The sequence below is a fragment of the Gastrolobium bilobum genome, unplaced genomic scaffold (assembly GCF_033153095.1).
Source record: "Gastrolobium bilobum isolate Gb01-03AN ecotype WA unplaced genomic scaffold, APGP_CSIRO_Gbil_v1 utg1530, whole genome shotgun sequence".
Lineage (NCBI taxonomy): Eukaryota > Viridiplantae > Streptophyta > Magnoliopsida > Fabales > Fabaceae > Gastrolobium > Gastrolobium bilobum.
This window is the reverse complement of record NW_026898965.1, coordinates 17174-29747: the sequence shown is the minus strand read 5'-3', so window position 1 is coordinate 29747 and position 12574 is coordinate 17174. Positions and strand designations below refer to the sequence as shown.

The 12574-nt window shown below is 31.8% G+C and overlaps 2 protein-coding genes across 2 annotated transcripts; both read right to left on the bottom strand.

Annotated features, from left to right (window-relative positions):
* Positions 1-2325: 2325 nt before the first annotated feature.
* On the bottom strand, positions 2326-4176 carry LOC133285905 (probable E3 ubiquitin-protein ligase XERICO). Its single transcript, XM_061483224.1, has 2 exons — positions 4076-4176; positions 2326-3429 (listed from the first exon to the last, which is right to left on the bottom strand). Exon 2 carries the CDS (start codon positions 3198-3200, stop codon positions 2733-2735), a length of 468 nt encoding a protein of 155 aa, XP_061339208.1. The 5' UTR covers positions 3201-3429; positions 4076-4176; the 3' UTR covers positions 2326-2732.
* A 1352-nt stretch (positions 4177-5528) lies between these two features.
* On the bottom strand, positions 5529-10419 carry LOC133285902 (zinc finger protein CONSTANS-LIKE 9-like). The gene is made up of 6 exons (XM_061483221.1): positions 10369-10419; positions 9693-10281; positions 8229-8462; positions 7181-7464; positions 6146-6277; positions 5529-6004 (listed from the first exon to the last, which is right to left on the bottom strand). The coding sequence occupies exons 2-5, from the start codon at positions 10248-10250 to the stop codon at positions 6148-6150; spliced, it is 1206 nt and encodes a 401-aa protein (XP_061339205.1). The 5' UTR covers positions 10251-10281; positions 10369-10419; the 3' UTR covers positions 5529-6004; positions 6146-6147.
* Positions 10420-12574: the final 2155 nt, after the last annotated feature.

The window sequence follows — 12574 nt, the reverse complement described above, 5'->3', positions numbered from 1 at the left end:
ATAGGATAAGGTTTGATAGTATAAGATCTGATAGTATAAGATCTGATAGTATAAGATCTGATTAAATTTTAATATTATTTAGAGTTTGGTATGATATTGGATAAGATAATATTTGTATAAGATAATATCATTTAGTGTTCGGTAATGCATTACATAATACTATATAGGATAAAAATAAATATTTTTAACAAAAATACCCTTTAATAAAATATTTATATAATTCTTCTAAATATATCATATAATATTAAGTTTTATAAAAATTTATTGATCAGTGTAAAAATTTCTAATATTTAAAAATTAATATTATATAAAAAAAAGTATCTTGATATATTATTATCAAGATAATATATTAAACCTAAAGAATTGCACTAATCGGCAACATTAATTCATTAAGTTATACATCATTTTATATATTAAAAAATTTGGTTATATAAACTTGTACTATATAATGATCACATCAAAAAACTGAAAATATTATAATATATAACGTAAGCTTATAGTGTATGATGTTACACCAAACAAACGTTAGAATGTGCGTGTGCAAAGCACAAATTATTGTACGATAATATTTCTTTTAAATTTTAAATCATATTTATATACCTACCAAAAAAAAATATATAATCATATACAAAATAGGCCCAACACAAGGGACTAACTTGAGTTTAAATAGGCCCAACCAAAGCAACTTTGCAAGCCCAATACAACGCGTAACACGAAGCAGTAGTCCAAGATAAGTCAATGAAATCTTAAAATCTTATTTTGAGATTTGTATACTTTATGTTTTTTATTTTTATGTAAAATATTATTTTGACCCGAATTTATCTCAAACTGAACTTTAAAATATTAATAAGGCCTTTGAAAGGATTACTCCTTTATAAAAACTGCAGATTCTACCAATCTTGGTTATAATAAATTATGATCAATTAAAAGCTTTAGTCAAGGGTCAAGTACTTTTCCTGCCATATTCAACACTAATATACGATAGCGTACCAAAATTAAGATAACAATATATGACAGTAGGTGAATTTGCTGCCACACTGCCCAATATACAAATTAACAAGTGGAGCTATTGCCGTTTTGAATTTCTAATTAGTGTTAGTATCAGTGGTCGACTCAACTCAGCTGTTGTATGCGTTCCACTAATAACAAAGAATTAGGGTCCTACACAATGCAACTTTTATTTCTCTTTCAATTAAGGAGCCCCAATCTGTTGTGTTAAAGAACGGACACGTACCGAATTTTGCATTCATGTCATTGATGATTATTACAAGAAGCCAAACCCTGTATATGGAAAATCCAAAATGGGAATATATCTGGTATGTTTGTAGGAAGTGTAGATAAAAAATGATAAAGCAAGAGAGAGAGAAAAATATATATTAAAATAGATAATTATAAAATTATCACCATTGATTCATCTTTGTATGATTATAATTTTTTTTATGTAACTATGTCATTTTTTTTAAAAAAAATAAGAGAATCTATTTCCATATTATTGTATAAATTTCTCAGCGGTGGCATTTAGACAATTCTCTTTCACAAATCTCATTTAATTCATGGAACGACAAGTGCCCTTCGCACATCCATTTTTTACCGGTACAGGACACCGTTAAAATTTAACTAACTTATTTATAATTCTTATATTAAAAGTGATTAAATTTTTCAATATATCTTCTCAAAATAAAATATATAATTCTTAATTATTTTTAATTTTACCTTTAAATTTTTTAAAATTGATTATGCATAATCTTTAATAAATTTGTTTTTTATTTTATTTGAATTTATTATGTACATTTCTTTAACAAAATTACCTCATCCCATTAAAAATTAGAGTTCATTCTCTTGATAATAATCAAATCTCTTAGTATATGCTACTTTAAAGATTGAAATATATAGAGTCAATTAATACAACGCTGGAAAGATAACAACACAAAAGCAGTGCTGGTACGCACTTGATTGAATTAACTTATTCTTTGTCTAAAAAAACTTTTTTTTTTTTTTGCAACTTTTTTAAAAAGTGATTACTTTCCTAAAATAAGATGTTATCAGACATGCTCCTATATCAGTCTGTTTTCTTAACTGTGCTAATTTTCATGCCGCTACTTGCATGAACTTTTGATAGAATCAACATTAACCAAAGCTACAAGGTAGGAATAGTTATATAGATCGAATATCATTGTTGTATTATGTCAAAAATTAATTCTCTAAAAAGGCTATTTTGATATGAAAAAGAGAAAAATCCAAGAAAAGCACCCCATTCTCTAAAAAAAATATATGAAAAGCAAGATAGAGATACATAGTATATAGCAAAAACAAAACGATATAAGGATTGTATTATTTTTGCGATAACTGAGACTTATTGCCAACCACAGCAATTTTACATATTACACTATATATATACATGGTGATGGAAGTGTTTAAAGGGCAAAAGAAAAGGAATGTACAACTAATGCTTCCATATTAGGATCAAATGCCCAATATAGAATTTAAGGCTCTGAACAAGGTGGGCATTATGAACAAACATAAGATGCAAGCAAAAAGTATATCCCTCGTTTGTGCTAAGGAGCACAGAGAGAAATAAAGGAAAACAAAACCCTCCACAAGCTCTACATCATAAAAGGCAAAGGGTTAAAAAGGTTGAAGAACTCAGATGCACGAACATCAAAACTCTCAAGAATATGTACACCACTATACTGTACATGAAACTTTCTCTTATTAGCATGCTCAACCATTGCTCACTGAAAGCGAGATGTATCATCATCTTCAGGCATTAAGGGAGTCCTGCAAAGTGGGCATGTAACGTTCCAGTAGTTCAACCACTTCTCCAAGCATACTTTATGGAAGAGATGGCCACAAGATAAACGGTTTATCTCTGATTCTGGTTCAAACTGAGTAAGACATACAGAGCAATCATGTTCAGGTTGTTTACAGCAACACACACTGTCAAACCTAAGTGTTGGTGTCCGGCTTCTAAACTCTTCAAAGTAACTCTCTGAGGGACTATGATGGAATTCAAATGACTCAGATGGGTTTTGGGATGCTTCTGGTGAAGGGGATGAAGTGGTGGATGATGAAAGATGGATACCAACAATGTGTAGGATTGTCCTAACAATGCCTTTAAATATGGATATCGACAATACAGTGTTTACCAGAAGTACACATAATACTCCTTCGGATGGTGCTGGGAGACTTGAGAGGCCCATTTTGATCAATGCTGAGCGTCCTTTAGGGATACCAAAATTACAGATATAAATCGTGTTGCAACTGTTGAAGCTCAAAACTTGGCTAAGTGGACAACATGATGCCTTTGAATCAAGCAGAATCGACAAACAAGGAAATGGGGAACCAAAAAGCAGGATTGCTGTCAACTTGATCAGTCAGAGAGAAAAGAAAAAGTATGGAAACTCTATTGGTCTCTTCTTAATATCTAACCTGTAAACACATTAAAAAGGAAAGATAAGAACACTAAATACTCAAACAAAATTAAAATAGAGTAAATAAGATGGTGAATAATCAATCATAGATTGAAAGAACAGAGTAGGCTTAAGTCCTGAGTATATAGCTGTTACGATATTTGGTTTCACAAGTTATCACCAAAACCCATATGAAATAGAATGACATAACAATTTGCAAGAAACCCAGAATTTGGATAAGTATTATATACAATTGTCTCTTTTCTTTCTCCAGGAAAAGAGCTACTCAGGAATATTGGGTTAAATCCAACAGCCCCATAAGCATGAATTATAAGCAAAATCAACACAATTTTCGAAAAGCAAGTAAAATCCCATGCAGCATGTAATTCAATGCCAAAATTCCCATATTGCTAATTGAGTAAACGATATTAAATCACAAGCATTTGAGTGGCATCATCAACGAGATCCAGCACAATCAGAACTTCATGGAAAAGAATTTTGATCAAAATAAAAGAGAAAAATCAAAATCAAAACTTTACATGTCCACAGAACACTATTCTAATTCCCGATCTAACACTTTTCAACAGAAACACGGAATTCCTATATGACCCAGAGAAGAAAACTCAAAACCAAGAAGAAAAAGAATACATTTTGATGAGACTTACGAAGAGGGGTTTGTAGAATTACAGTTCTGGAATGATGGAAACTCGGTAATTTCTTTACTCTTTGCTTCGTGGAGAGAGGAACCTTAACATCTCCCCGATTCATTATTGGCAAGTGGCAACAACACCCAGCCCCTTAACCATGGTTAGACACTACCGCTTTTCCTGGTAATGTATTCGTTAACCATGGTTAGAATTTTTTATTTTTTATTTTTTTTTTGAGCAGCATGTTTAACATTTTTATTTTTTTATTTTTTTTGATGAAATGTTTAACAACTTTTAAACCTTAAATAATTGGCAGTTTTCGATGACATGTTTCTAATTTTATACTGTCTATCCTTATTTACGAATTTTAGTGAATCAGATTTAATATATTTGTTCAATTATTTTGTGATATATGGATAAAAAATATCATATTATTTGCTTTTTTAGATGATTTAATATTTTTTTATTTATGTGTCGCAAAATGAATGGGCACTAAAAATTTATTCATTATTTACAATATGATTCAAATTCAATTGACTTAGCATGAACATTCTATTTAGACCTGTTGGGTTTATTTTACTTAAAATAAAATAAAATAAAATATAGCATAATAAAAAGAGAAAATATATGGATACCTGACCTTAATTAAAATATAGAGCTCGTGTGATAAAAAAAATAAAAATAGGAGAACTCCGATTGAGATGTATCGGATGGGGATTTCTTTTGTCGAATCAAAATTTAAGTTTCATTATTTATTCTTATATATAAATTATCAATGATTTTCTGTTTATTTAATTTTTTATTTTAAAGAATAAAGCAAATATATTATTTTTCAAATTATCAATGCTTGGTACAATTACATGGTCAATTTTTAGGATGTAGATGCAGTGAAATTAAGACTCCCGAAACATTAATTTCATTTTTAAGATTATTTTGCAAAACAAAATAACTTTTAATTTTTTTTCAATTTAAATGAAATTAATGGTAATTCCCATTATTTGTTATTTAAGTTGAAAAGAAAAATTGCCTATGCCTAAACTAAACATCAAAACAATTACAAAAAATATTGAATGAATCATTTTTTATTTTTTATTTAGTTTGTTTTTTATTCAAACAAACTAAACATAAAAACAGAGCCACATTAGGATTTTGTCTATGACTATTTAGATTAAAAAGAATTTTAAGAAACAAATGAGATAAAGCACTCAAGAATTAATACTACAACATCTTTTACACATCGACTTCTTATATTATAATCTCATTTAAGGTTCTCCAGCTGAAACATTCTTTTTTAGAAGTGGCTTACAATTGAAGTAAATACCCCAAGTAATTGAAGTATATCCATGGCAATCAAATAAAATAAAAACAAAACTTTTGATACATGCCCAACATAGACTTTTTTCCTGTCATCAGCATAAATAGCATCCTATTTTATACATTAATCTTCGAATTTACAATTTTTCATACCTCAGGAACTGTTGGGCAATTACACCTCTTGTTGCATATATGTTTATTCTGTACTATACATGGCAAAGCGAAAGAGGCAAAATATTACAGTCTACTACTACAGTGTACCTTATCCAGTACTATCAAATTGAGCCACTTATCATGCCATCACAGGCACTTCTACATGTGACTTAAGATCAGTGGGAAGTTGACATAGAATATGACAAACTAGGAGCAAGATCAATGCCAAAGGACTAAAGAATTTTGCATTAGATTAGAATTAAGAAGCAGGATTTGCCAAGTTAAACAGAAAGGCAAACAAAATTCGTGACACATTGCCTGAAGGGGGGCACTTTGTGATATTGTCATGTCAGCTGACATCACAACTTGGATATCCTTTGCAGTGAAGGACACACAGTCCGCTCCTGAGCTTACAATGTCAATTCATTGGAATATGTCCTGGTTACAACCCCTTCTTCCCCTTGAAGAAAATCTAGGCCCCTGTAATAAAATCAGACAGCTTGTTATTGCATGGAGAACGAATGCATCAAATTTCATTCATTTTTCAGGTAAGAGTTCCTGTTTTCTTTTGCAACTGTATGAATTTTCTTTCCTTATATAGAACATGGTTAAAAATTGTACCCTCAGTAGCTTCTGGTTTGGCTCAAAGGGTCATAATCAAAGATTTCACCAGCTTTGACAAAACGGCCCTTCACACGCTTTCTGACATCAGCCCTAGCCTTGCGAGAGGCATATCTTACTCTCTTCTCAAACCTAATAAGATGACAGAAATTGATATTAAATCATCTATACAGCAACTAGGCTTTGAAATGTAGAAATAAATCAAATCCAATAACTAGCAAATAGTTATATTGCTTAGCAGCAAAAAAGCAATCCAAACTAAAGAAATGTACATCAAGATATCCCTAATTGGCTGATCACGTTAGGTACAACGCAAATGATAACAGATTATGTATTCATCCTATTCATTGATCTAATACCAAAGCATGTTAAGCACAAATATACACAAATGTGCTCAAGTTTGACAATGAAAACAATAACTTGCATGACTTGTGGAATTTTTTTTAATTTTTTTTTTTTTTTAAAAATTTCTGATACCTATTTTTGTTAGAGAATAATATAAACCAATAAAAAAGCCTTCACCCAACACCTTAAGGTTTTAGGTTGAAATGGTTCTTTACATGGTATCAGAGCTTAAAGAGACCATAAAGTCGCAGTTCAATCCTCACCGCCCCCTACTTATGGAATTAAATAAGCATAAGGTAAAATAAAAAATTTAAAAAAATTGGGCCTATGCAATATCCACATTTCAAACCCAAAGGGCTCTTACGTAAGGGGTGTGTTAGAGAATAATATAAACCATTAAAAAGACCTTCACCCAACACCTTAAAGATTTTGGGTTGAAATGGTTTTTTACAGTTTTATTCACCACTACCACCTTTATAATTATTGCAGTGAACCAAAAACTGTGTAGAGGAGAAAGGTATAACTTGGCTTGATAAGGTGTTCAAGAAGATAATAAGATCAATGAAGTTCTATGGTAATGAATATTAGGCATGAAGTGCAAACGAAAGCAAAAACATTAAAATAAAAAATAAGAGTAATACTGGACCAACACCATTGGCTATATCATTAGTATCATTAAAATAAACTTACTTCCGGGTCTTTTTCTTTTCCTTATAACGCATCACAGCATTGCTGCGGTTAGCAGATTGCACAGAACTCTCAGTGCAAGGAGGACACCACGGAGGCTCTCCCATGAGAAGCATTGAAGAAGCACTACAGTCTTGATGGTTAGCAGCACTACTATCTTTAGCAATTCCAGAAAAAGAGATGTTTGATTGGGATTGACTTGCCGCAAAACAAACAACTGGTTCAGTTTTGGAACTCAAAATTGAATCTACAGATGCTGCGCTGCATGCTGGTTGCATAGCATTGACCTGGAAACCAAAGTTTAGATCTAGTAGTAAGTATTTAACGCAAGAAATGCAAAACAATTTAATTCAGACCCCACAAAAGAAACTAATTGTTCTTCCTATTGTCCAATATGACTTCCAACATTACCAGCATGCAAATACTGGACAGAAATTTTTTAGTTATTTCTGCTGCAACATTTTGGAAATTCCAGAGTCTAGACAATCAGGACTAAACATCAGCACTTTAGTTGTTTGCATTATCAGTTTTGCCATACTCCAAAAGAATTATATTTTTTACAATATGGTGATAATAATTTTTGCTGATAATGAAGCCACCAAGCTGACCCCACCTTCCAATCATCTTCCTTCCACTTGACACCATTAAGATATTACACTGCTTAATTAAATGAGACAAATCTAGTTCTTACTTGGTTAGGAAGGTATTTGATACAACATTTAAAACGAACTTGGGTGCTGTAAAAACCCTTTGGGATATAGTATAAGCTCTATATCTGAAAAATTGTATCATAGGAGTTAAGATATTCATTACCACCGGATGATCAGCAAGATAACAAGAAATAATGTACACAAGTGCACAGACAAGAAGATCATTCATTGTATAGTGCAGAACTTAACAGTCCTAAAATTGCCAATGTGCAACTTTAAACTGCATAGAGAAACTATTGACAACAAGATACATGGCGCAGTTATGTGGAATATAACAGATGATGCTCCTATAATAGAAAAACCAAGCTTATCACAGACAAAGGATGATGAGATTTGATTACCTCAGCAGCAACACCACCCTGACAATTGGAATCACCAGCACTAGCAGACATGTCCTTTGTCCCAAATAAGCTATCAATTCCACCATGTTCAAACAGGTCTTCAGAATGAGTGAGAGTCATACCAAAAAGTTCCTCATAGTTCTCAACATCTAGATCCACTTCATCCATGTTGAAATCATCATACAGATTATCATCTTCACATAGCCTAGGAGCTTTTTTACCGGGACAGTATAACTGCACATTCACCATGAGTGATTAACTAAGTAAGTATGAGACTATAATATAGAAAGCTAAAAATTGTGTAACTCATTTCAGTAAACAAGATAACAGTTAGCAGAATCACATATAATGGCATTGGAGTTAAGGTGTAACCATGGATGCATGTAAGCTACAAGCCTATTGTATCTTTCCAAGCATATCATTATGCCATCTACTGTTATCAAGTTGGGTATGTAAAAATTTTAAACTGATTATGACTAGGGAAGAGAAAAAATATCTAGATACCCAATGGGCCAATGCCCTTGTAGTTAAGTTGCAATTATCTATGTGAATAAGCTACAAGGACAATATTCATATCTTTTGCAAACCACTCATCATTTCATTTTACCTATCATCAAAATCCATGGACCAAAATTTAAGATAACAGTCAATACAAACGAAAGAGAGAACATCTTGATACCTTCAAATCTAGAAAGATTGTAGTTACAATTACTACAGTAGCCTTACTGAATTCATTTACAATACAGATTGGGAAATCAAAATTTATTTTCATTCACCATCAGCACTAAACTTGAACCCCAGCCCCACAAAAAAAAAAAAAAAACACTTTGCAAATTAAAATGGCCACTCCGTATACCAAAAATAAATAAATAAATAAAATGGCCCCTCTCGCTTTGAATTCATGCAGGATCAGCTGCTCCTGCTTTGAGTTCAAGCTAACAATAAATCACGAATGCTGCAAATTCTGTAAAACTAAAATTTACTTTTTACCTCGAAACAATACATGGATAGAACCAAAGCCAATCAGTTTTTAATGTTGCATTAGTCATTTAGAAAATGCCACATAACATAAGAATTAGACAGATAGAAGAAATTATGATTTGGCCAAAAGAAGCATTTGACAAGAAACAACTTACAAAATTAGCTACCCGATAGTTTTGCTATTACTCTTAAGGCTTTTTTCTTTAAAACAATAAAATATCGACACCACAAAATAATTGAAACAAGGAAGAAAAAACTCATTCCTTGCAAGCTTGCAATTTAATTCACTGTTCTGTTGTTAACTTGTTATTACCCTCTGGTTTCTATAAAGGGGAAAAAAGAAGGAAAAAACCATCAAACAGATTTACACAAAGAATTCCTTCCTTGAAACCTTGCAATGTTTTTCATTGTCAGTTGTTAGAATGTCCACAAAACCTAATGCAGTTATAAGACTTGGGATAAAATGAAAATATGAGGCTATACCTTGGGCATACATTCATTGAGCTGGTCCAGAATATGAGGTTCTGAGCTTGACTCAGGTATTGAAGATGCACCAACCCAAGATTTATCCTTGATGCTTAGATCAGTCACTTCAGCTGAACCAGAGGCATTCTGGTTTTCTGAAGGAACCCAACCGCTCTTGTTGCTGTTCTCATTAATGCTCATTAAACCTAGTTCCTGCTCACATGTTTCACCCACAGCGGGGATATCTGAGAAAAAGGACCATATTGAAGAAAATTCTGCAGCTGAAGGGCAGCCAGAGTAGCAATTGATTGTTTGCCTTTTATGCATTGAAGAAGATGGAGAGGTACCATGACCCAACCAATCACAGTTCTGACAAAGTGAAATTTTCTCTTCAGTACACCTCACAAATGCAGGTTGTGAATTACATCTCTCACATACAAGGGTTCTTGAATGACGCCTAGAAAGTGCATTCGCAGAATGAACATTTCGATCGCATGACAGACATAAGCAGGCAGCATCAGAGCGGCAGTACACCAAGGACCTCTGCTCTCCACAAAAATCACATGAATAACCCATCTTTAAACTGAATCTTGCTTTGCTCCTTAATCTAAACAAAGAATTCTCCAATTAGTAATCATTCTACCCAAACTACAATAAAAGTCCCTTCTTATCGTAAGATATTGAAGGAACTTACAAGTTGTTAGACAATTTGATGAAGGAAGGGATAATTAAGTTCTGCAAATTCAGCTGCTGCATAGATATAATAAGAAAGAATTTTGATAAGAACAGATACTTGCTTAGAAATATAGAGAGAAAGGAAAAATTAAATGGGAATTCTACCCCAAACTCAGAACAATATATAGATGCCATATTGCTATGACTAGTAAATTATGGAACCGGGATCAAACAGAATGGAAACATGCAGCCATGATCAAACAGTAAAGACTAAAGAGATAGAAGAAAAGGTTCAAAGCATAGACGCGTGTATGTATGTATGTATGTATGTCTTTGTGAGTTATTAAGAGTAAAAGAAAGGAAAATTAATAAATAATTGACTTGACAAGCAAACTCGAAAAACTACTTCACAGCATCAAGAAACTGTACAACAATAAATGATTCTTTCCAAAGAAAAATGATAAATGATAAATTATAGTTAAGACAACATTAGGTAATAATATTTATGAGAATAACTTCAGAAGGAAAAGATGACTTTAAATTTGGAAAATAATAATAATTTTATACGACTGAATAATCATTTTCAGGCAACGGAACCAGAATTTTATTTTTTATCAAAAAAAAAATGCATTTCCATCATAAAATAATTGTAGTAGAAAATTCACCAAATAAAATTTAACTGAAATTTCATTGCAACCTTAACAAACATATATCATGGGAAGAATTACAAGTACCAGATCAATTCTCAACAAACAAAAAGTCCGAAAAATATCTAGCGCAGCATTAAATACCCATAAAAGAAAACATAAAAGGAAACAGAGACAACGAGAATAACAAATCTAATCCAATCACAAGAGACCAGAACAATTACCCTTTGTCAAAATTCTCAACCTTCCCTTATCTTAAGCTCCCAGAAAAGACTCCATGCCCAGAAAAACATGAACTTTGGGGGAAAAATATATATTTAAAAAACACACACAAACACATGTATTTGTATGAAAGATAGAACAGAAAGGAGGAAGATTCCACAAGAAAAAGAAAATTACCATACAGCAAGAAAGACAGAGAAGACAAGATCGATAAGGAAAAAGGGTTTTGTTGCTTTTTCAGAAATTTAAATATATTTTAATGCAAAAAAAAAAAAAAAAAAAAAGGAAAAAAAGGAACCCTAAGAGGTAGAAGCAGGACTTTTGAAGAAAACAAACACTAACCTTTTCTTTTCTTTTTTCCTTCTGTTCCGTTTCTATCTCTCAGTATTGCTGAGTTCAGATAGATAGATAGATATGAATAGGTATATTGTAGATTAGATATGGGAAGAAGAGGTTGGTGTTGGGTGTGAGATGAGAATAATGGAGTGGGGTTTGATTGATGTGTGTATCTAGGTAATGTGCCACGAGAGAAGCTGATAAAAAGTGCAAACAAAAAAGTGTTAAAAAAATAAAAATAAAAAATAAAAATAAAAAATAAAAAACCTTATAATGCAAGTGGGGCCATGTCTTTTTCCCAAGTGAAAGCAAAAGCGTTTAGGCCTTTCCTTTTTCTCGGTCCATCCCATGACATGAGATAAAAACAACACTGTTACTGCTTCTTCTACCATAGTACTATTTTTTCATTTTCATGTGCGAATGTTGTTGGCGGCATTGTTTATTGGGTCAAGAATATAAAAAAAATAAAAATAACATTATTATTTGTCGCACTGAGGTTGAACTTTTTGCTAAAAAGTGCATCACGTGTTGGGTGAGGTGGACAATTGGGATGTTATTTTATGACCTTTTTCACAATCTGGTTTCGCTTTTTCGTTTTGCTTTGCACACTTCGCTTTGAAGTGTTCCATTGATTTGTTTTCGTATCCTCACAGCAATCACTTCCTCGCTTATTTTATTTTATTAATATAACGACAGTTACATATCTGCTAGATATTTTTTTCTTGGTGCAAGATATTTTCTACTTTATCCAATGAAATCTATCTAAATATCTCATACACGATACACCTAACTAAAGTCACTTTATTCTTTTATCTATTGTTATTTAATATGTGATAATTCTTTTATCTATCTAAATATCTCATACACGATACACCTTTACTAACTCATGTTTATAATCCAATTAAAGAAAAGACATTTATATTAAGTTTGAGATATATTTTTACAAAAGAACTTTTTTTTATAACAAGTAATTTTTATTATTATATCTCGGATACTTGCCATATTTTTTTATTATATATG